Source organism: Drosophila subobscura, chromosome A, assembly GCF_008121235.1.
Source record: "Drosophila subobscura isolate 14011-0131.10 chromosome A, UCBerk_Dsub_1.0, whole genome shotgun sequence".
Lineage (NCBI taxonomy): Eukaryota > Metazoa > Arthropoda > Insecta > Diptera > Drosophilidae > Drosophila > Drosophila subobscura.
Window position 1 is genome coordinate 21,819,501 of NC_048530.1, and position 22,133 is coordinate 21,841,633.

Consider the following 22,133-nt stretch of genomic DNA (forward strand, 5'->3'; position numbering starts at 1 on the left):
ACTCTGTTTGCCTCGATTGTCGATGGCTAAGCACCTGGAAATGGACAATTAAGACACCTTCTGCACCCATACACACCTGTGCACAGGAAGGATGTAAAAATATATGCCTCTTCAAGGCGAGAGCGGGAGGGAGGGAGGTAGAGTCCTTCCCCTCTGCTAATGGCCACATCCTGAATTGACCCGAGAACTGACTTACGAGTGTGGGCCAACTTAATTATCTGCGACAATTACAAGCAGACAACAAATCTAAGCTGGAATGTCCTGCCGCTCCTGCCTGTCCCCTGCCTGCACATGAGTGTGTGTGAGTGTGCGTCCTGTCAGCACATTTGTCTATGTGGCATATGAATAATTGCAAATGCCAACAATGGGGTACATTTGTCGTTGTCCTTGTCCCTGTTGCTGTTGTCCCTGTTTCCCCCACCTTAGGATACTCTTTCTGTCAAAGTTTATTTTGTTAGCTAGAAACGGCTGTGCAGAGGGTTTAATGTGCTCTAGAGCTTCAGTAGTTTTTTTCCGGGGGAAACTACTTCATAAATCGAATTTACTCATATCACACGTCATGCAGCAGAGCCCCTCGGCCGCAGGCTACTTCATCCTCCAGCGTTTGCAAAGGGTATCCACTTCTTCGACTCTCTCTCTCTCTCTCTGCCGCAGAGCACTTTGAAGCACATTCCTAATTTCTTGTTGTTTCCGACTGCAAATTCCACATTTGATATAACAAACGATGGACACACACACACGCACACGCACACACACACATACAACTCCACCTGCATGTGCATTTGTGTTTGTGATAATTTAGATAAATAATTCCAAATGTTAATTGAGTGTAAGAGTTTTGAGGCAGAGACAAAAGTTTATGGTCTATCTACATATATTTCCCTCTGCCACTCTCTGTCTCCTGCTCTTGCCGTGTGCGTGTGTGTGTGTGTGCAAAAATTAATTAACTAAATTATTAAGTGGCCGACAAAAGGCAAAGGAGCGACGACTAGTGGTCTCTGCTAAATGAATATTGTAAATTATGCTTTTATTATTGCTGCTGCAAGTTGTTGGCCAACGATAATGATGATGTCCGGCCATGTGCTGTTTCCAAACACCAAGAGAGAAAGAGAGGGAGAGAGCTACACACATATTCTGGCTACTGGCTACTGGCTACTGGCTCCTGCCTCCGGCATTTGGCATTAATTGCGGCCTAGCAGCCAAAAATTACCTGCTCCTCTCCACTCTCTAGCCACAAGCAGAAATGCTTTCTGGTCCAAAATATGGTCCCTGGTACCGCCGCCGCCGCAGCCATTTTGTTGATGCCAAACATTAAGCAATATTTATGACAGTCCCCAGCCGCAGCACCTACCCAGCACTCCCCTGAAAGGACCAACAAATTGCAACGCCAAATGCTTATTTAATGAGTTAATTATTTTTTGTATTTATTGCAATGCCAAAATATTGTACGAGTATGCGAATGAGCAGCAAACGTGAAAATATGCGCAATTAAACGTTAAGCACGGTAGGGGAGTGGAGGAGGCTGGTGGTGGCAAGAGGGGGGAGCAGCAGGGAGCCACGAAACGGCACACAAAACCCATTAGAATTTTTCGGGTGTCTGTCCAGTGGCATTTTTCCTTTCCTTTAGGGAAAACTCAATTAGCGAAGGGTCTAATGGGTGGACAGGGACATGCTAATGCTGCGAAGGGGAATGCTGCGGGCGGTATGCAACGGGCAGGAACACGTGTTACCCCCAGAGAGAGAGAGAGAGAAAAAGAGGAGAGAAAGAGGAGAGGAAGAATCGTAGGCGGTTAATGCTGGAAGGCAAATGCGATCGCATCGCCAGAGCTTTCGCTGCAAGTGCTCTCTCTCTCTCTGAAAGCTCTTCTTGCTATTGCCAGAACGAAGTTTACAGTTTTTGGTTGTGCTTTCGTTTCGTCTGGCTTGTTCTTTGTGTGACTGTCTTCAAGCTTCACTCTCTGTCTCTCTCTGCCTCATAGGCACCGCTGAGGCTCCTCCCAAAGCTTTTGGCTTGCATTCTTTTGGGACTCTCTGCATTTTGTGTCTGCCTTGCGATCTTCTGATTGATTGATTCAGAAGGACACGTTTCCGACCCCATAAAGTATATATATTCTTGATCAGCATCAATAGCCGAGTCGATTGAGCCATGTCTGTCTGTCCGTCCGTCCGTCCGTCCATCCGTCCTTATGAGCGCCTGGATCTCAGAGACCATAAGAGCTAGAGCCACCAAATTTTGCATCCAGACTTCTGTATGCTCACACTGTTACAAGTGTATTTCAAAAATGAGCCACGCCGCCTTCCGCCTCCGCAAAAGGGCGAAAACCTCCCAAATCTACAATTTTGAAGATAACAGAAAACTAAAAATTCCGTAGGGAATGACCATATCTATCAGATCACCAAATTGGGATCCGATTGGATCACTTAATATCACTTAATGTTATCACTTAATAAACATGTCTCTCTTAATAATTTACATACATCTACATACTGTAGACAGAGTCTCGCACTCGCTGGCCCATTGCGTGGGCGCTGACTTGGCCATGGGCTCAGGCATAGCTGTGAAGTTCAAGGAGGTCTACGGCAAGGTCGATGAGCTGCGTGCCCAGAAGGCGGCCAGCGGTGATGTGGCTGTGCTCAAGGATAATGATCGCTACATTTACTATCTGGTGACGAAGCCACAAAGCTGGGGAAAACCAACATACGAGTCGCTGCAGTCATTGAAAATGAGAACGAGAAATCAATCCCAATCTTAAATTGAAACAAAAGCCCGTGGCTTAAAGCCAAAAACCAGAACCATCATTAACCTCGAATTAACTTGTTTAACCCGCGTTATTGTGAGGCCACCCAGCGGACAGAGGGACGGACTCACACACAAAAATTGATATCAAACATGAATTGTTTGCTGCTGCCACAGCCACAGACACACACAGGCACACACAGAACAGAGCAAAACTTTTCCAATTTCGCCAACAGACCACACGATGGCTACGGCTACGGCAATGGCTATGGCTACGGCTACGTCAATCAATCAATCAGACATTCATTCATGCACACATTAATTTATTCATTTTAGCGGGGAATTGCTTGAACGGTAAAATATTTTTGCCATTTAATTGCTCTCTTACCAATTTCCGCAGCGGCATAGAGCCACGACAGGCACTGCCACAGCGCGGAGTGGGCGGGAGATGGGGCGCAAAACGCTTTTAATTACTTAACCGGAAATTGGCAATTAAAGCGATTTAACAGCCGCTCCCCTCCTCTCTATACCCACGCCATATGCATGCCAGAGACGTGGGGGCGGCGAGGGCCCAAGTAAAAGTTGAAGCAACACAAACATAAGAATTCGGCCTCCCCCTTAATGGGGCTCCCCGTTCACTCTCTTCTCATCAACTAACGTCAGATCGTTCAGAGCCTTAATCAAGTTTTAAATGGCCGCAGCCCCCATGCCCCAGCAGACCTCCCAATCGTCCATTGGGGGCTGCAGCGGCAGCCTCCTCCAAGGTGCTGCCAACTCGTTCATTGTTATTTATTGTGTGTTGTTGTTGCTGTTCTGTTTGTTGTTGCTATTTCCCCGGCAATTTATTTCAATTTCGGGAAAAGCTGCACAAAGTTTTGTATTGTCATTGAGAGCCGAAAGCTCAGAGCTCGCGCTCGCGTTCGCCTTTTCCAATTAGAGATGGTCATTGGGGGGGGGGAAGGGGGTCCATGGCGAGGGGTGTTGGGCGGAGCTGGAAGCATAAAAACTCATTTAACTTTTTTGGCCAGCAAACCGTCAAATGCCCGACTCGTGGCCGTGGCAGTGGCAGTGGCCTGGCGTGTAATAAGCAAAACTTCTCTCTTGGCAGGTTGGTTTTTTCGTGAACGGGTGGGGGGGTTGGGTTCAATTGCCGCTTTCCCACTTTTCCTGATAACTGTTGCATAGTTTTCGGTGCGGCGCTGCATAATTAATTATTTGTCAGGACAGCGGCTGGCGGCTCGGGGGCTGGGGGCCAGGCCAAACGGAACGTAACGAACCCCAAGGAACTTTCTTTATAGGAGCAGGGCAGGGGCTAGAGGGGTAAATGGTTCACAGCTGTTGGCAGAGGTCTTGGAGTGTTCAAGGGGTTCGTTTCCACTCACTTGGAATGATATTTCATATGGAAATTTGAGCAGGAACAACACATAACAAGAACTGTGATTCTTGGATGGATTTTTTACTCAAGTTTCAATCCTACACGGGGTGGAAACTGCATTTAAAGAGGGTCCTGCTTGAAGCTTCTTTGTGTCTATTCGCTTATGGAAAATTATATCCCTTATGGGCAACACTTGAGGGATTTCATCCAGGGTGCAAGCAGTGCTGCCTCCCTGCTGGAATCGCTGATGAGTTTGAGTTTGTGGCAAGCAAATAAAATGGAAAATTGTTTGCTTTCGACTTTTATTTAGTTGGACATGTTGAATCCCACACACCCCCACTCCACGGCAAACCACAGCAACCCACACGCACCCCAACCAGTGGGGAGTGGCGGCGACTCGTTCGGTTGGTGGTCGCCTCCTTGCGGCTGGCCGCTTAATTTTCGGTCTTTTCCAAGCGTCCAATTTGCCGCCACATTGCAGCCAAAGTTATTCGCGAAAAACTTGAAACTTTGCCATCCATCCCAACGGAGAGGGCACCATGTCCCATGCCCCATGTCCCATGCCCCATTCTCCTTGCCTCAACTGAAGGACTGAAGGACGGAAACCCAAAACTAACTCTAACTGCGTCCTGCCACACTAATTTCAATTGCTCTCGGCTAATGTGAGACACAAAAACCCCCTCCGCACCGTCGGTAGGGGACGCAGACGGAGACTGGGGAGTCGCGTAGTTTATAGCAAAAGTTGAGCTGAAAAATTCGCGCGGAGAAAATGTCAAGTGCAATTTATACAAATTTCACGGTTAGGATGCGACGCGGAAAGTGTCGAAAACTTTTCACGGTTACTCGAACGGACGCCCTGTCACATGGCTGACAGACAGGAAGACAGACAGGGCCTTCCGCTTTCACTTCCACCTCCACTCAGAATCACCTGGCTGCATTATTGATGGAAAATGCTGCATGGAAATGGTAGCAGCACTTTCGGGCAGTTGGAAATTTCTTTCCCATAAACAAATAACATTTTCCGCCACAATCCTTTCAAGTTCCATTTGAGCTGCCTCTCGATGGTTAATTAATCGATGGTCTGTACTTATATCTCTTTCGTACATAAATATATCTTCATATACCAGAGTGAATGCAGAGTGAAGAGGGGCGCCACTCCACTCCTGGCACGTACCCCTATCCCGCATGGGTATCCGTGTCCGCAGCCTCCCTGGGGGCAATCAGGATATGAGCTACCACCAACTTTTCGCGCCCGTGTTTTTCGGTTGCTTGCAATTGGCCATTGAGTACCCTGTAATTTTTAAGGCTTAACACTCGACATATCCAATCTGATCTCAGCTGCGAAACCTCATCTAAAAGAGCAACAAAAAGAAGTTATTACTTGGAGCGCCCTGTCTTTTGAGCAATAACCAAAAATACTTTGCAATGTGTCCCGTAAAGGAATCCAGATTAAAGGCAATATAATAATAATATTATAGTAACCAATGCTACATTCTTTGCCCTGAAAGATCTCTGTTTGGTAGCAGTGATAAATGGATCTATCTGTCATCTATCCATTCCTTTATTTCGCTGGATCGTTCTCTGCTCCTAGAACTACCTTCCAAGGGTATCCGCTCAGTCGTGTTGCCTTCTCTGTGTACACTCTGCCACTTGTTTAAACACTTTTTTTTGCCATTTCCCTTTTTTTTGTGGGGGGCCTTGGTTTATATACACATGTGCGGGTACGAATTTTTTGTTGGAAATGTTTGTGTATCCGATATACGGAAAACAAATGCAATCGCCACTAGTGGCCAGAGGGGCGTAACGTGGTGGTTCGACAGAGAGTGAGGGAGGGAGGGGGATACAGAGTGTTTTATCTCGCCCGCCGCTGATGCTGCTGCTGCTTCTGCTGCTGCGTTTTGGGGGTTTCGTAATATTCCCGAATGTCAGTTTGATGGCCAAAAAATACTACGAAAACTTTTGAGCGAAACGCGCGGCAAACAAACAACGCAAAAAACTTTCGCCATTTAATTGGAAAATTAAATTTTCCGCTGGCTGCAACGTTGAACAATGAAAGGGGGGAATAGGTGGCAGGGGGGCAGAGCAATTTGCAGTGCAATCAACGCGTGGGAGTAGTTCCCATCAGCCCACCCCCCGTCCTGTCAGGCCACCAGCCCTGCTCCTGCTCCTGCTACTGCTCCTGCTCCCATTCAGGTAATATCTAAAGTAAAAAATGCATTTAAAATATTTGCTGCATTCCGGGGAGCAGGGTGGAAGGGGTGCGACAGGGTCGGGTCAAGTGCCATGTCAAGTGTCGAGTCCTCTATTCTGCCCCCCGTCCCAGCGTTGAGGCGTCGTTCTGCTTATGCAATTTTCCAAAATGACTCGGAATTCATTTGACAAATTGTCCGTTCCAGAGGGTGCATCATTCCATTCTTGGGCTAGCTGTCCGGATTCGTTTTGTGCTCTGTCATTGGTCAAACAAGTGGCAAAATTAAATTTAACAAGACGACCATCACCCAGCAGTGGAAGAGGAGAACGAGGAGCTGGCTGGGCAGGAGGATGGGGTGGAGGCCACATTGTTTAAAGTGCTTAACAAGCAACACAAGAGGGGCATTGTGGCAGGAGAGGCAGTGGAGACCGCAGTCAGCTCAAGCCAACACCTTACCAGGGACTGGTGCTGCTCCTGCTGCTGCTCCTGCCAACTCTGCCAAAGAAGTGGCATGAAAAATGAAATGAAAACCAGCAAGTAACCGCAATCATTGCACGACTCGCCACTCGTTAGCAGATGCTGTGGCATGAGGCATTGCTCAGAGCGAGAGAGAGATAGCCCAGAATGCAGTCTTCTCACCCGTTGCCCGTTCTTGCCGTTGCTGCCTGCGGGCGCTGAACTCATTTGGCTTTGGTGTCGGCCTCTCCTCTGCTTAGCAGCACTGAAATTGCTACAAGTGCTGCCCAGTCGTCAGTCAGTCAGTCATCGCAGTCAGCGTTCTGCCAGCATCCAGCATCCAGCTCTCTCATCTTCTCTCATCTCATCTCATCTGTTGGCCTTCTGATTTCTGTTTGTGTCTCTGGCTGTCTCCCCGTCTGTCATTCAGGGAACGAAGCAAGGCCGCAAAAGAGGAAGAGGAGAGGCAACGTTAAAGGAACTTTGATTTTGCGGTTACTCGTTTTGGGGGAGGTGCCTCCCAGGCGCTCAGCCTCTCAGCCTCTTTGCAGCTCTGCCCCCTTTTTGCATTAGGTAATTACTTCTTTGTGCCGCTCGATGAAGTGCACATTCATTAAGCCTGATGCACTCTCTCACTCTGCCACCTCCGCCACACAACACACAACATCCTCCCCCCTGCCACACTTTGTGGCATGGTGAATTGCGTAAGCATACCATAATTAATCAATATGCTGGTGGTTGGACCCTTGCCCGCACACGAGCATTTACAATTACATTTAATCCCTTTTTGTTATTTTTTATTCCGCCCGAATGCCCGAGCGTTAATTTGTTTTCTCTTGCAATAAATCGAAATTAAATTTGATTTCGCAGAGTCACACGTGTCGGAAAACATTTGTAGCTGACTGTGTGGCGTACCATGTCCATGCATAAGTCGTACACGGCCATGAACACCAGAATGATGTTGGGTATTAATGCCACAAAAATTCTTTAAATGGTGCAGAAGGAGCGAGCTCTGATATCACAGATTCATTTATGGAATCGATGGTATTCATATGTGATGCCCCTACAGATGCTCAATGAATGAGAGTTTAATGAGGAAGCCTTCCGAAGCCTTTCAAAACTGGGAACACATACGTGCCTATCCCTGTTGCTGCTCCTCTCTTTTTCCATAGCAAGTCGATTTTCGATTTTTTAACCTCAATTCCTTTGCCCAACAACAGGTGGCCCAGCAACTTCCATGGCTGCCAGATGCAAAGGCTGTTGCTGTATTTCCCAGATTCCAAAGTGCACAGCAGAGGAAGTGGCACTTTTCTAGGCTTGCATTGGATTATGGCTGTAAAATGCAATTCGGATGGCAGGACAAGCGGACTCTCAAAGAGGATGCTCCCAGGCTCTTCTAACGAAGCCAGAATTTCAAGTACGAGAATATTTCCTCTGCAGATGCCGAGCTGGCAGAAAGAAGCTGAAGCTCGTGTCTGGTCTCTGGCAAAGGAATAAACTTGCTTATTGCATTGAAATGCAATTCCGACTTGCACTTGCACTTGCACTCCTTTTATCCTTTATCCTGCTGCTGCTGCCGCTTTTGCCGTTGCTGTTTTTGGGGCAGGAAAATAAATTTCGCACAGAAGCCAAAAAAAAAAAAGAAACGGAAATTTTGCTCATAATTTCGTTGGTAGATTTTATAATAAATAATTTTTCACTAAAATTCCAACACACAGAGAACACAGTCAGACAGACACTGGAGGCCACTGTTGCGGAGGGGGGGTGGAGTGTGGAGCTGGGGCTGGGGCTGGCCACTCAATAAAGAAACAGAAAGAAGCACAACACAGCAGAAAATACAGAAAAGAGAAGCGCACTCGACAGGCAAAAGGACGAACAAAGCGGGACGAAAGCCGAAATACAAATAAATATGGGGCAGGAAAAAGCAAGCAGAAAAAAAACGAGAAAAAAATATACAAGCAAGACTAAGGCGAGAGTATTGGGAGAATAAGTGCATGCCAGAAACAGAAACACTCAAAGTTTATGAAAGGCGCGTCGTCGGTCGTCGGTCGTCGCCGCCAAAAGTTTTCTACGCACCCTTAGCCCAAGTGGAGTATACACGACTTTCCCATCAAATTGGACACACAAAACGCGCTGGCATCGGTCTTTAAATTATAATTTTCAGGTAGCGAGGAATACTTTTAGGTGCTACCACGAACATTGCCTAATTCCTTATTTATTTGTATGTTTTGTTTCCATAATCTTATAATCTTTCCTTGGGGACTGATCACGAAAACAGAGTTCAATATTTAACTAAAATAAATATAAAGATTCCCCAGCTAGCGTCATAAAAAGTACATAAAAGCGAACAAAAGATTTCCCATAAATTGCACTTCTGCTAGGGAACATCTTCCGCACCTTTTCAGCACTTTCTAGCCCCAGAAAATTCTTCAAATACCTGTAGCCCATGGCTATCCTGGCATCTGTCATGTATCAAAGCATAGACATAATTCGGTGTGCCTAAATATTATCGCAATATTTTTGTTGTACTGCCCCACGTAAAACAAAGTGTATCACAGGACCCGAGCCTCGGACACGGACGTTCACCACTCTGCTAGGGATACCACAGCATATGGTTGTGTGTGTGTGTGTGTGTGTGTGTGGAGAGAGGGCGGAGGGCTTCGTGTATCGCCAATTACTGTGTCTGTTTGAGCGTACAAAGCGTTTTATGAACCAACTCCACAGACTTCTTCTGACGGGACACGGACACAGACCGCCCGGACCGGACCGGACCGTAGCGAACCGCCGCCTCTCCTCTTTCTCGATTTTCCAATGCCAGTCACGCTTGGACTTTGTCGAAGAACTTTGCCCCAACCGCCAACCCCCAGACTCTGACGTTGCTCTTGAACTTTTTTTCGCTTTTGATTTTATTGCCAATTGACCAACTTTTTGGGTCGATTGCTTATGTTATGCTAGGGAGGATGTGGCAGCAGCAGCAGAGCCTTGGTCCGGTCTGGTCTGGTCTGGTCTGCTTACTTAAAATGCCAAGACAGCTGTCTCAGATGAGTATCTGCCGGCATCTGTGTAGCCGTATCTGTATCCCCCTTTGGGGGCCGGCAGCGGCAGCATATTTAAAATGTCTTCAACTCACCTTTGCCAGTGGCCAGTCTCCAGTGGCTGAGGCAGTGGCCCACGTGGAATCCACCGGACCGTGCTGCGATGCCGAGTGTCCTGCAAGGCAGAGAGAATAACAAAATGAGAGACAGGCGGGGGTGAATAATAAAAATAATAATAATAATACTAGGGAGATACTTAATCTGCTGCAGAGAGCCGGACACGGAACACGGTATGCGGCATAAGGCTTACGGCTTACGGGATACGGGATACGGGTCTGGTATTAATCAAATTTAAATTGCCTTCGATTGCCGGAGCTATCGACAAGTTTATCGGTTTAGGAATTGGCTTTTAAGCGGGAAGAGTTTTCTTTCCTTTTCTTTTCGTTGCCCTTTTTCCGTTCCTCATTCTTTTCCCATACGAATACCTTTGCACATTTCCCATCTCGGGTACATTCTGTAGACCACAAAGAGGAATTATTTCTTGGAAGAACTTCAGGGATTAAAGACTTGATTATTCGAATAGGGTTAGTGGGTTACACGAGTGTGTCTGTCTGCACAAATTCGAGTGTCAATCAAGTGTCCATGATACAGATACTCATCGAAATCTCGACTAGAAGTAAAGGAATCACAAATCAATCTGTGGCTTGTCGATGTTCAGTGCTTCATTGGGAATATCTCACACTTCGGTTGCTTTCCCCTGCTGCAGCATCCGCCCCAATTGTGGAACCCTTTGGTGGTCGACCGCAGATCCTTGCGCTCCAACGAACAGCCCCTAATTATCGACTTAAGGGCATTACCTGGCTATTACCTTGTTAGGCGGCCGACCAGACCGCAAGCCAGCCTCTGGGACGCCAAACAAAAAATCGAAGGCGAGACCCTAAGCCGGAAGGGACAGACGGACAGCGACAGTGGGGAGAGGGGGAAAGCTTTGGGATAATAGTTGTTGTAATAATAATATTAGGGATGATCAAATTCAGGACAAAATGGTGAAGAATCCTGCGGATCCGGTGGCGAATGCAGAGGCTTACCCATATGTGGAGCATACAAGTAATAAATGCGTGATTATTTGTGGCTTTTATTAGCCACAAAGCTGCCAGAGGGGAGGGAGAATAAGCCCCTGTGTCTAATGCCTGAAACAAGCAGAGAGAGACAGCGCCCAAGATGTAGACAGACAACAGCAGGTGGCAGATGGAGGCAGCGGCAGGGCATTGAGGTAATCCTCTTCCAAGTCCTTGGCGCACTTGAGCTTTGTTTTCGTGTCAAGCGGAAGACGCAGACGTGGAGGCATCATTGTTGATACAAAAAGAATTATACCGGTAACCAGGTCTACCCGGGTAATCGCTTTCCCCCAACTACATCTGCATCTACCTCTCCAGAGGAGCTAGCTGATTGCTTTTGCCCCCGCTGTCACGCCTTTAGGGAAGGTTCTGTGAACTCAGACATAAATCTTTTCAGCATTTAATTATTGAAAAATTTCAAGTATTTTATTGACATTTTAATGGAAGAAAGAACAGGAACAGGAGGAGGAAAGTGACCAGAATCTTGTCCACCAGCGTCGCCAATCGGTATAGGATTGGTGCATAGTCAATGGATGCTCCACATATCCACCAATAGGCTAGCGAACATTTATAAGAAAACATCTTTATCCTGCAACTTTCCTTGATTTGTCTTCGACTTGGGAATGCCTTGGAAAATTCATGGTAAGCAAAGCACAAAGCCTACGGCCATTTTTGCACTTTTCTCTGGAAGGGAAATTATTTCTCCACTGGCAGGCATCGATAGGTTTATGAAGTGTGGAAATCCACAGTTCCACATGCATAAAGTGTGGCAAGTGTTTGCCAGGCAGAGGAAACTTTTCAGCAGCCATACGGGGAGGAAGGTTGGCGGGGGGAGGGCGAGAGGCGGCGCATCGATGGAGGAGCGAGGCCTTCGGGCGCATTTTGAAATTAAAAATTTTGGCAGCGACAGGCAGCGCAATGTGTGCCGTGCCCTGGCTTTCTCCTTCGTGTTTCTCTTGCTTTCTCCGCCTTTCGCTCTAGGAATCTGCATATGGAGCGGCACACACACACACACACACACACAGGATACTCAACAGGAGCCTTCAAAAATGCGCTCATGTCGCGAGAGCAAAACTTTATTGCGCCATATTTTCTCGAGCAGCAGCGCCAGGATACACACACTCACACACACACAGACATGCACACCCATGCATAAAAGGGATGCAATTTTTATCAGCGCGCAAGCAACGGGCAAAACATTTGTCCTCATCCTTTTTGGTTGCATTTTGGTTTTTTGTTCTTGTATTTGTTTTGTGGGCCAACTTTTAATAACCGCCGTGGCTGCCTCTGCCATGCCCCGAGGGTATCCGCTGGGGCAGGGTGGGCTGCTTCCCATTGTTTCCCAACCCAATTATTACAGGGTAGCCGCACAGTGTCATCAGTGGGAGATTCGCGAATCTTCCTTTCGAAAGGGGAGCAAAAATGTTCGCTGAAATTTTCATTGAAAGCCGACGACACACAGAACGATGGGTTGTTGGGACAATTTTTGGCGATTTACGTTTTGCACACACACACGCACACACACACACACACACACACACACACACAGGGGCATACACTTTGAAAAATGGCCTGCAACGCGGTTGCAGGGGCACGTTGGGAGGGGCTGCGAGAGAGTCTGTCCTGCCGTTTGGTCGCAATGCGACAATTAAACACACAGACAGCGCCCCACCCACACCCACACCCACACACACACACACACACACTCTCATGGATAAGGAAAAGTCTGCCAACTGGCAAATGGCAAGTGGAAAAGCGTACGGAAAAGCGGGCTCGTACGGAAAAGCGGCTCAGGCTAACGAAGCTAAATGCATGCAAACAGCAAACATAAATGCTGGAAACGAAACGCAACTGAAAGGGTGTCCGGTAAGGGGTGGGCGGGTAAGGGGGCATTTTGATATATAGATAAATGCACCTCCACATAGAGTGTGGGCTGGGCGGGGGCTTTCTGAAGCACTTGCAAATATATGCGATATAAGCCACCGAAAAAAAAGGATTTTCCCTCCGCTAATTGTGCTGCCTCGCAGCCCCTTCCCACTGTACAAATAAATCCCTCACCCTGTGCCACTCTACCACTCCCCGCGCAGTCTATTCACCACTCAATTAATCTTGATCCAAGGGGCACCATTCACTCTCATTTCAGTTTCAATGTTTACGCGTCTGTCTGCCCGATGTGTGCGTGGGTTCTCGCTTTGGGGCGTGGCAAGTGGCTTAACACATGTAAATCACGAATCACCTCCAACCCCACACCCCTAAGCAACGCCCCAAGCTTCAATACAAATCAAGTGGCTCCTCGCCGGCTGTGGAACATAATGGCCATTTGGTGTTCAATGCGCCAATGCCCATCCGCTTAGCACGCAACAGGAGAGGAGGGGAGAGCGAGTGGCGAGTGTGTGGAGAGAGCAGAAGGTGGAGATGAGCAAAAGGGAGCAGAGAAAGGTGTTAAATTAATGGTCATGACAGCAGGAGGGAGAAAGAGAGAGAGAGAAGAGAGAATACAAAAATCCACACTGATGTCCCCTCAAAAGGGGATTGATCGTCGCATGTGTTTCAAGCCAGAGACGGGATCCCACATTGACACTGTCGTCCCAGAATATTGTACCCACTGCATACTTTTCACGGTTCCGGGCAGGATGCCCTTTGACTCGTTTTGACGGCAAGAAGCGGCTGCACCGCTACCCAGATTATAGATTACGGCCTACAACTTTCGATTATTGTAGTATCAGATTTTTTCCATTCATTTTCACAGCGATTGAGGCGAGAGAGAGATAGAGAGAGCTTTCCTCCGTCCCATTGTTGGGTTGCGGGAGATGTCATTGTGCCCGAGGCCGACGATGACATCAGTGTAATCAACAGGCTGCTGTTATCCTTCCCCGTTATCCTTTCTCTTTCGTGTTTCCCACTCTTTAGCTTTGTCTCTCCCTCCCTCTCACGCTCTCCCTCGCTCTGCTTAAGCGGATTGATTGTGGCTAATAAAAATGGCAGCGGCAGCAGCAACAACAATGCCACCGGTTGGGGCACTCTTTAAAGTTGCAGCAGGGGGCACGGGCACCCAACAATGCCCTTTCCCCACTCCCGTTTCCGTTTGCACTTTTGAGGGCACAATGGCAGAGAGGCACAAAGAGAGAGAGAGAGGCAGTCGGAAGTGGCTTTCTTCGATGCCTTCCTGGCGGAAGTTCACGAGGGACCTCTTGGATGGGTTTTTGCCATAGGGGGGCTGGGGGAGTGGTCGTGAATGCAGTTTCTCCATTTACCCTAAATCCGGCCCCGCCCTCACCCTGCGCCACACCCCACAGAAAATCACATAATGGCAACAATAAGGAAATCGCATGTGAAAAAGGCCGCGGGCCGCGGGCCGCAGAGCCCAGGCTCCTGCTGGCTGTTGCTTCGTTCTCGTCCTTGTCCTTGTCGTCACAAATGTTTATGGAACAGTAAGTCGCGTATAAGTTTCGCCAGCTTACATAACAATGCAGTCCCCGCCAGTCTCCGCCTCCTGCCCCTGCAGCATGTTGAACTCCTTTGGCAGTCAGTCCTGGTCCCTGGTCCTGTGGCTTGGCAATTTCGAAGGCGTTGAAGTTGAAGTCAAAGTCAAGCGCAGATTCTGATTCTGATTCTGCCTCCACCTACTCCTACTCCTCCTCCCTGGGGGCGCCTTCTCCTTCTCATTTCCCTCTCTTTGTTGCCTGCTGTCTTTGTTGGGTGGCTGCTGAGTGGGTGGGTGGTTGGGTGGCTGGGTGGATCTTCCTCTACTGTAATCTTCCGCCCATCTCTCGCCCTACGGCAGTTTTTCCTTTGCATTTGCTTTTGAAGTGGCAACGGCTTTTCTTTTCTTTGCACTTCGTTTCATTCTTTTTTGTTGTTGCTCCTTTTTCCCCTTTTCCTTCTTGTTTTTCCGCCGCTGCTGCTGTTCTTGTTATTTGTTTGGCTTTGACTCTGCTGCTAATGAACGAAAACTCACTTAAGGCGGGACACCCACACACCCACACACACACACACACACACACTTACATATATTTACATTATAATTTCATTTGTATTTCGATTGAAAAATTCTTTCAGCATTTTCTTAGGCCTCTCCTTGCAATGAGTACAAAAAAAATTGCAAAATGCGCAAACAAGAAAAAAGCTTTTGATGTTTTTGCATGAATGAATGGCTTCTCGCGTTTCGCCCCTTCCCCCCTTCCTCTCTGCCTCCTGCTCGTCTCCGACTGTACGTCTTGGCTGCCACTCTCGCACACCCCCTCGCCACCCACCCCTCTGTTTCGCTCTTTCTGTCCATACATTTTAATTGCATTTCTCGCATCAAATTCATATATTTATTATGTGAGTGAGAGAGCGAGCTTTTTCCTATTAACAAGAGGAAATTAAAACGAAAAACTCATAAAACAACATCCACAACCCCCGCACACATGGACGCACCCATATGCACACACACACACCAGGGGGAAGGGGTAGTTGGAGTGGTAGGGGCGGGGGCTACAGTGGTAACAATTTATGATTGCCGCCGAAGCCGCTAATTGCGTTATTTTTGTGTGTTTGATTTTCATAAAATTGATATTTGTTGGCCAATTCCGGTTCCAGGGCGAGTCAGCCTTTTGGTTTTGTTCTTGCTGTTGGTTTTTCCACACTTTACATATGGAAGGGGAACATAGAGCCACAGAAAGGGGTGGGGCATACACAAATAATTTATTTAATTCGCATTTGTTTATAAGAGCAAAGCAATTTTTAGCCCTTTTTCCGTTTGGTTGCAAAGCAAAGTTAATTTGGTTATGAAAGAAGATTTATTTGTGGGCAGCTTCAATCCACAAGAGAGTTACAATTCTTAGTGGCATAAATATATATCCATGTCGTAAGGCACAATCCACCTCAATGGGATGGTCAGTAGAGGCGCTTCAATTCAGTAGAGGCGCTTCAATTCTTCAAAGTGGAGAAAGAAATTTAAGTACATTTTCCCATATAACTTTAAGGATTTTCCAATGGGCATCGGCAACCTTTTCTCGCAATATTACAGAATTTTAGGGTCTCAAAATGTATTTAATAAAAAGCAGAACGATTCCATTCAAGAAAAGAATGATCTGAAACAGGCAAGCAATTGGAGTTCCACTTTTGTTTGACTTTTCGTAGAATAAAAGGCAGAAAATTATATTTATTACAAGATGTCTCGCCATCGAGCTCTCCTGCCTATCAAGCAAGGGAGAGAGCCTGGCGCTGGCCACATCATTGCCTTCCTTCAAACATGTAAGAATTCAATTGGCCAAAAGGCTCCTCCACTTAATTGTGACTTCAACAGTGGCCCTACGGTTGGCTTTAATCACTTTTGCATCGTGTAATCACAACCACTTTTGTTCGGGGCTCAATCCATTCAATCGAAATGCATCGAAAGTTCATGTGAAATGCATTAAATAGTTTCAGAATTGCTTTATTCCCACTGCCGCACGACCAACCCTCCCGCAACGATTCGAATATTCTGTCATATTTTGTTCCATCGAAGTCCTGAACTTTTCCATTAATCGAACAATTTAAACGGAAATAAATAAATGGGAAATGCCTCAGCTGCTCCTTCTGCTGTGGGAGTGACAGGAGGAAGGGAGGAGGGGAAAGCCATGTCCATGTCCCACTTTGGGGGAAACCCTTAACCCTGCACAACCCCTCCGCTATCCTCCACTATCCTCGCTGGCTGCAGACAATCTTCCACTCTTCTACTCTGCCTTTTTTTTTTTCCGTTGGCTGTGTTTTTCTTTGGTTTCGAATTTCGGGCTCCACCTCCGTGTGGCTCCTGCTCCTGTGGCTCCGCCATCCGCTAACCGCGTGGCAAGAAAAAGTTTTGTTTTGGGATTTCGGTTGTAGGCTCCTTACAGCTCCTTACAGCTTCTGCTTTTGCCCCCGCTGCTGCTCCTTCTCCTGCTCCTTCTCCTGCTGCAGTTGCACTTCAGAGACGCCGCACAAGCACCAAAGGAGCAGCTGCTCCTTCGTCCTTGCTCCTGGCTGGGGCTAATAACAGTTGCAATGCGAAAAGGACTTCAATGAGCAGCAGCAGCAAGCAGCCACTCCCTCGTCTGCCCTTTCTGCCCTCCGCCGAAACCGATTTACGCTGAAAGTGCCAACAAAGGCGCAAAAGTTGCCGCTCCCCTTCCCAGGAGGTGGTCCTGCGCGTCCTTCCTCCTCCTGTGTGCTCTGGTTTCTGGTATCGCTTTGGAAATTGCGCATACGCCAGGTTGTACGGCTAGGAGCCAAAGTTTTCCCTCTGCTGAGCGTTTTAATTTAATACACAAACTTCTGCGGGAGGCGGGATGGCACGGGTAAGGGGCCCTGGTGGAGCACTGGCAGTGGCAGTCCTTCCTGCAATTTGAGGCTCATCCAAGTGGATCGGTGGTGCATTTATTTAAAGTCAAGTTTTTCGTTGATTTGTCGCTCGCTCACGGAAAACTCATTTCCCCATTTCCCCATTCCCCAGCGATCGTTTGTCTCTCTTTTTTTCTCTCTCCCTCTCTCTGTCTCTCTATCTTGGCTTTTGTGTGCCTTTTTTGCTGCCTTTTTATAACAATTAATGCCAGAAAAAGAAAGAGGAAATGTTTCCTGACAGCTCCCCTGGGGTCGTCACTCAGGTGACTCCTTGTCTGAGCCTCATCCTCTTCGTATCCCATCCTCCGTCTATCCCTTTGGGGAGCTGCTTTTGTGTCCAAGTCAAAGTCCTGCCAAAGGACTGCTCTGCAGCTCCACAGGGGCATGACACTGATACTCCCAGCATTCATTGATGCTCGTTCCTTCTGCCCATAAAAAAACACACACAAAGAAGCGCAGGCAATTGGTAAAAAATCAAAAATTTAATGCGGGTTTTGGTTTTGTTTTCCATGCGAAAGAACTCTAGACGGAGACACAAAGAGGGAGAGAGACTGTGAACCACCGAAACCTTTAGCTTATGTGTTTAATTTAGTTTAAGTTAAAGTAACTAAATTTTATTTAAATGATGGGTGGTTCCATGCAGGCAGCGGGAGAATCAATATTCTCTATAACTTTAATTAGTAGAGATCTAAAAATCTAGGACAAAATCCATAAGAGTTTCTGCTCCAGCCAAGACAGAGTTCAATGACAGGACAGTCCCTGCCATTGGAATACTTGACATCCAAGGCGAAAATCATTAAAAGGAGGACAGGACAGCTTTGTATCATTGCCTCAAAACTTAAATCGATTTGCCCAAGGGAGTGGCAAGGAATCAGTCGCTGACTTAGAGACTGCGCGGCTCATTGGTTGCCTGATTAGAAATGGATGCTGCACGTACACGTATACATATCGTGTATCCCTGTCCTGTATTATCCCGTGTCCCTTCCGCCTGTAATTTGTCATTCTCTTTGTATCTATCAATCCACATTACGGTGTGTCCCTCAGCGCCTGCTCCGGCTCCTGCTGCTGCTCCTGCTAGATGCTGCTCCAAACGAGGCCCCAGATGGATGGATGAATTGATGCCTGGCATTGACTGACTGATAAGTCCTTAGGCAGAAACAGCAACACCAACCGAAACAGGTGTCCGCATACCAGAAAGGACCGAGAGCGAGGGAGAGAGGCCAGAGAGGGGCAAGGGAAAGGATGGCACACAGAGAAACAATAAAAAAAAGGACACAAGGCCTCTAAAAATAAAAATCGTGTCCGTTCGCCTTTTTTTACGACTTGCTGACAAATGAATGCGTAGACAAATTTAATGAGAGACGGAAATGTCTTTTCGTTTTCGGTTTCTAGCTTCAAATTTATGGGCCTCGTCCTTGGTACAGGACACCGAACACTGGACACGACCTTCCCTCATCTTTAAGCCCCAGAGGCAATGGCAGCATCCTACCATAAAAATTACAGCACGGCCGTACGCGTACGTCGTCGTACATGTGCCGGACTATGGTCCTCGGCGCACTTACAGTGGGAGAGGCAAAGGGGATGTCCTGCGGAAAGTGAAATAAATGATGACAATAAAATATAAATAAATAAATAAAATTAACTCATAACCACTTAAGTTGGACTTCGCTGAGCGGAGAGAGAGAGCGCCAAACCGAGCCACACAGAAGGAACCGCAGGGTAGTGGACAGCCGCAGGACTACTCTCCCGCCACTCCTCCCCCAGTGGGGAATCCATTCTCCATCTCTTTCGCATTTCCCATACTGCAGATGAAGTGAAACTAACAGCAACATAATTTAGTGGCAGAGGGCTCCAGCTCCTACTCTTCCTCCCCAAGCAAAAGGACAATCTTCATTTTGTGTGGCTGACCAAAGGACACTAATATGGCACTGTGTGTGTGTGCGAGTGTGTGAGTGTGTGTGTGTGTGCGCCTACAACATCAACTTTTTGCTCCTTCAAAAACGCCGCCACGAAACCTTCATTTATCAAGTTGACATTTTAATTTATTAAAACAAAATGAAACGAAATGAAATGAGACGCAGCACGAACCCAACGAACGAAGGAAGGGTGTCCCGACTGGTGGGGGGGCGGCGTGGCTGTCCAGCGGCTCTTGAGTTGGAGTCGTCCTAGCCTACCGGGATTCTGGATTCTGGATTCTGGTAACCGAAAGCCTCTTCGCGCACAGTGGCACGACTGCCATTTGAAGGGCGCAGCCAAGGAGGAGCACGTTTTGCTGTGCCTTTGGACCACAGTCCATAGCAGCATTGTATGGCCAGGCTCTTGAGGACACGCACTGGACCAACTAAAAGGCGTTGCAAATGAATGCGTAAAAGATGACAGGACTCTCGCAGGAGGAGGTACGGCACGGCTCTGGCTCTGTCTCTGGCTATCTGCTCCGGCTGCTGGCACTCGGCTCACGGCTTTAACTGCCGCATGACCAAGCGGAATAAGTTGCGAAGGGAATATTTTGCGGGAATATGACAGAAAAGCAGAACATCTAGAAGAGCTGGCCAAGCAGCATAAGTAGCATGGCAGGCACGGTTGATAGGGATTCGTTCTAGAGTTGTGGCAGGAGTAGAAAATGAGCAACAACAACAGCAGCAGCAGCAGGAGGAGCAGCAGGAGGAAGGGTGACATGATGAAAGTAGGACACTGGAGACATACAACTGGGATTCCAATGAAAATCAATAGTTGTCCAAGGAAATGGTCAAGAATGCCGGGCCCTTGCCCCCCCATGCTCCGAACTACTTACACCGTCCACAAATGTGGATTGAAAATGTAAAAAAATTAATTGAATATGTTGGGAAAATCGCTTTACTGATGTTTTACCCAGATTAAACCGATTCCCTTCCGTTTGTTTATTAATAATATCGATATTTCCAGAGTGTTGGATGATGGATTTAGCTGTTATTTTATCGCTGAACCACGCATTGTGGACGTCTCCTGCTGCCAGTTTGATTTGAGAGCATTTGCATACTTTATTCGATTATTCAGAAATTTGGAATTTCACATGCCCCACGAAGAAACTTTTCTTTAATTTACATAAATTTTCAAAGCGATAATTTGGAAACGTGTCGTTGCTGTTGTTTTTCTTCCCTCTCAAAGGAAAGCCAAAGGAAAAGCAAAACAAAATAATGTATATTAAAATGGCAGCAGCGAAATGTGAAATAAAATGAAATAAAAATAAAAATAAAATAAAATATAAATTCCAGTGCTTTGGCACAACAAAAGGTGCGCGACCGCACGGTAAAACCCTTCACTCTGCCTACTTTTTAGTCCCAGTTTTTCCGCCCACTTCTTGCCATTTCACAAACCACGAGGAAGACGAGGACTCGCCTCAGCGAATGTGGCGGCAAAGTTTTTCCCTTTCGCTTAAGAAAATGTTCTTATTTATGGCTGAGCCATGGCCACGCCCATTGACAGCCGCCCACCCCCCCACCACACCTTATTTGGAAGGGCGCACAATTTTAATATTCAAAAATTCTGGCCATTAAAGCAACTTGGAATGCCACCAAAGTGCGGGAGCACTCGAAAGAAGGGTTCCGTTACCCTCTTGTGACTGTGGGGGGGGGGGGGGGAAGTTTCTCGTACTCGCCAAAGTTTTCCGGAGTGGGTCACCGTGGGTGGGGGGAAGGGGCATCTGTGGGGCGTTGGTCATTCGCATGAATGGCGGTCGGTGAATGCTTTTGAGCGATTGCTGTACCTTGATTCACTTTGGCCTTCCACTGCCCTGCCCTTTCCCTTGCCAGCTTTCCTTCTTCCGTGTTGCGCACGGATAGCATTCCGGCGGAGTGCTCCGCTCTGGCGCACCTTCTGCGGCGTAAATTGCTTTTCATTTGTTCATATTGGGGCAGTGGCAAAGGGGCAGGGTCCGGCAACAGCTGTCATGCCGCAACAGTTTCGACTGCCCTTAAAAAATATGAAATTTAACCACAGCCGACGGAATCCAACGACTCCTCCAACGGAGACGTACATGGAGACGTAGATGGAGACGGAGACGACAAAGAAGAACGTTTTACAAATTGAAACGAAATTTCCTCTCATTCTCTCTGCCTCCCTGGACCTCCCTTTGGGGCACCGCAAAGTGGAGGAAGAAAATGATGGAAGTGAAATGCTGGGAAAAAAAACCCGCAGAAATGAAGGGAAAGCACTGCTGACTGCTGGCAGGACAACTGAGTGAGTGCAGAGAGAATCCGAGAGCGTGGAGTGGTGTTGGGGATAAGTGAATGGGTGAGTGAATGGCGAGAGGAATCGCTGGTTGAATGGGCAGCTATAATCATACCTTACAAGAGAGACAGAGATTCCCTAACGCTGGCTGAAGATCACCAAAAACATGACATTTATTTTCCGTACAAACTTCCCATAAGTGAATGGCATCAGAATGGCTGCAAGCGGTTCGCTTTCACCCACTCACTCATCATTCACTCACGCACTCGCCTCACCACACCTCAGCTCTCACATTCAGTCGTTCAGTCACTCGCTTGACTTTACCTTTAGCTCCATTCAGGGCCTGCTGGCACCACCTGATCCACAGCGGTGGCACAACAGCGGAGTAGTCGGCCGGCGAATTCATTCAAAATGAATGCATGTCCATGCCGCCTGCGATGTGGCAATGTGGCAACCGAATGAATCTGCGGGGCTCACGGGATGGCCATCAATGGGGATGGCATGAATGGAGGGGTAGGTAGGGCAGGGCAATGGGTGGTTAGGGGTATGCTTTTACCGTTGCCGGGGCGAACATTAAGCAAAGTGGCCCGCGTTCCATTTGCGCCTGCCATTCGGTGGCGATGCTGCTGCTGCTGCTACTGCTTTTGATTTTAATGGTTATGCTACTTATCAT

General features: G+C 47.6%; 1 protein-coding gene across 1 annotated transcript in view; it reads right to left on the reverse strand.

Moving 5' to 3' along the window:
• Nucleotides 1-22,133, reverse strand: part of LOC117903265 — a 110,970-nt gene that overhangs the window by 55,201 nt on the left and 33,636 nt on the right. Inside the window, exon 4 of the mRNA XM_034815167.1 lies at nt 9,890-9,969. Coding sequence (XP_034671058.1) covers nt 9,890-9,969 — 80 coding nt within the window. The remainder of the gene's footprint in view (nt 1-9,889; nt 9,970-22,133) is intronic.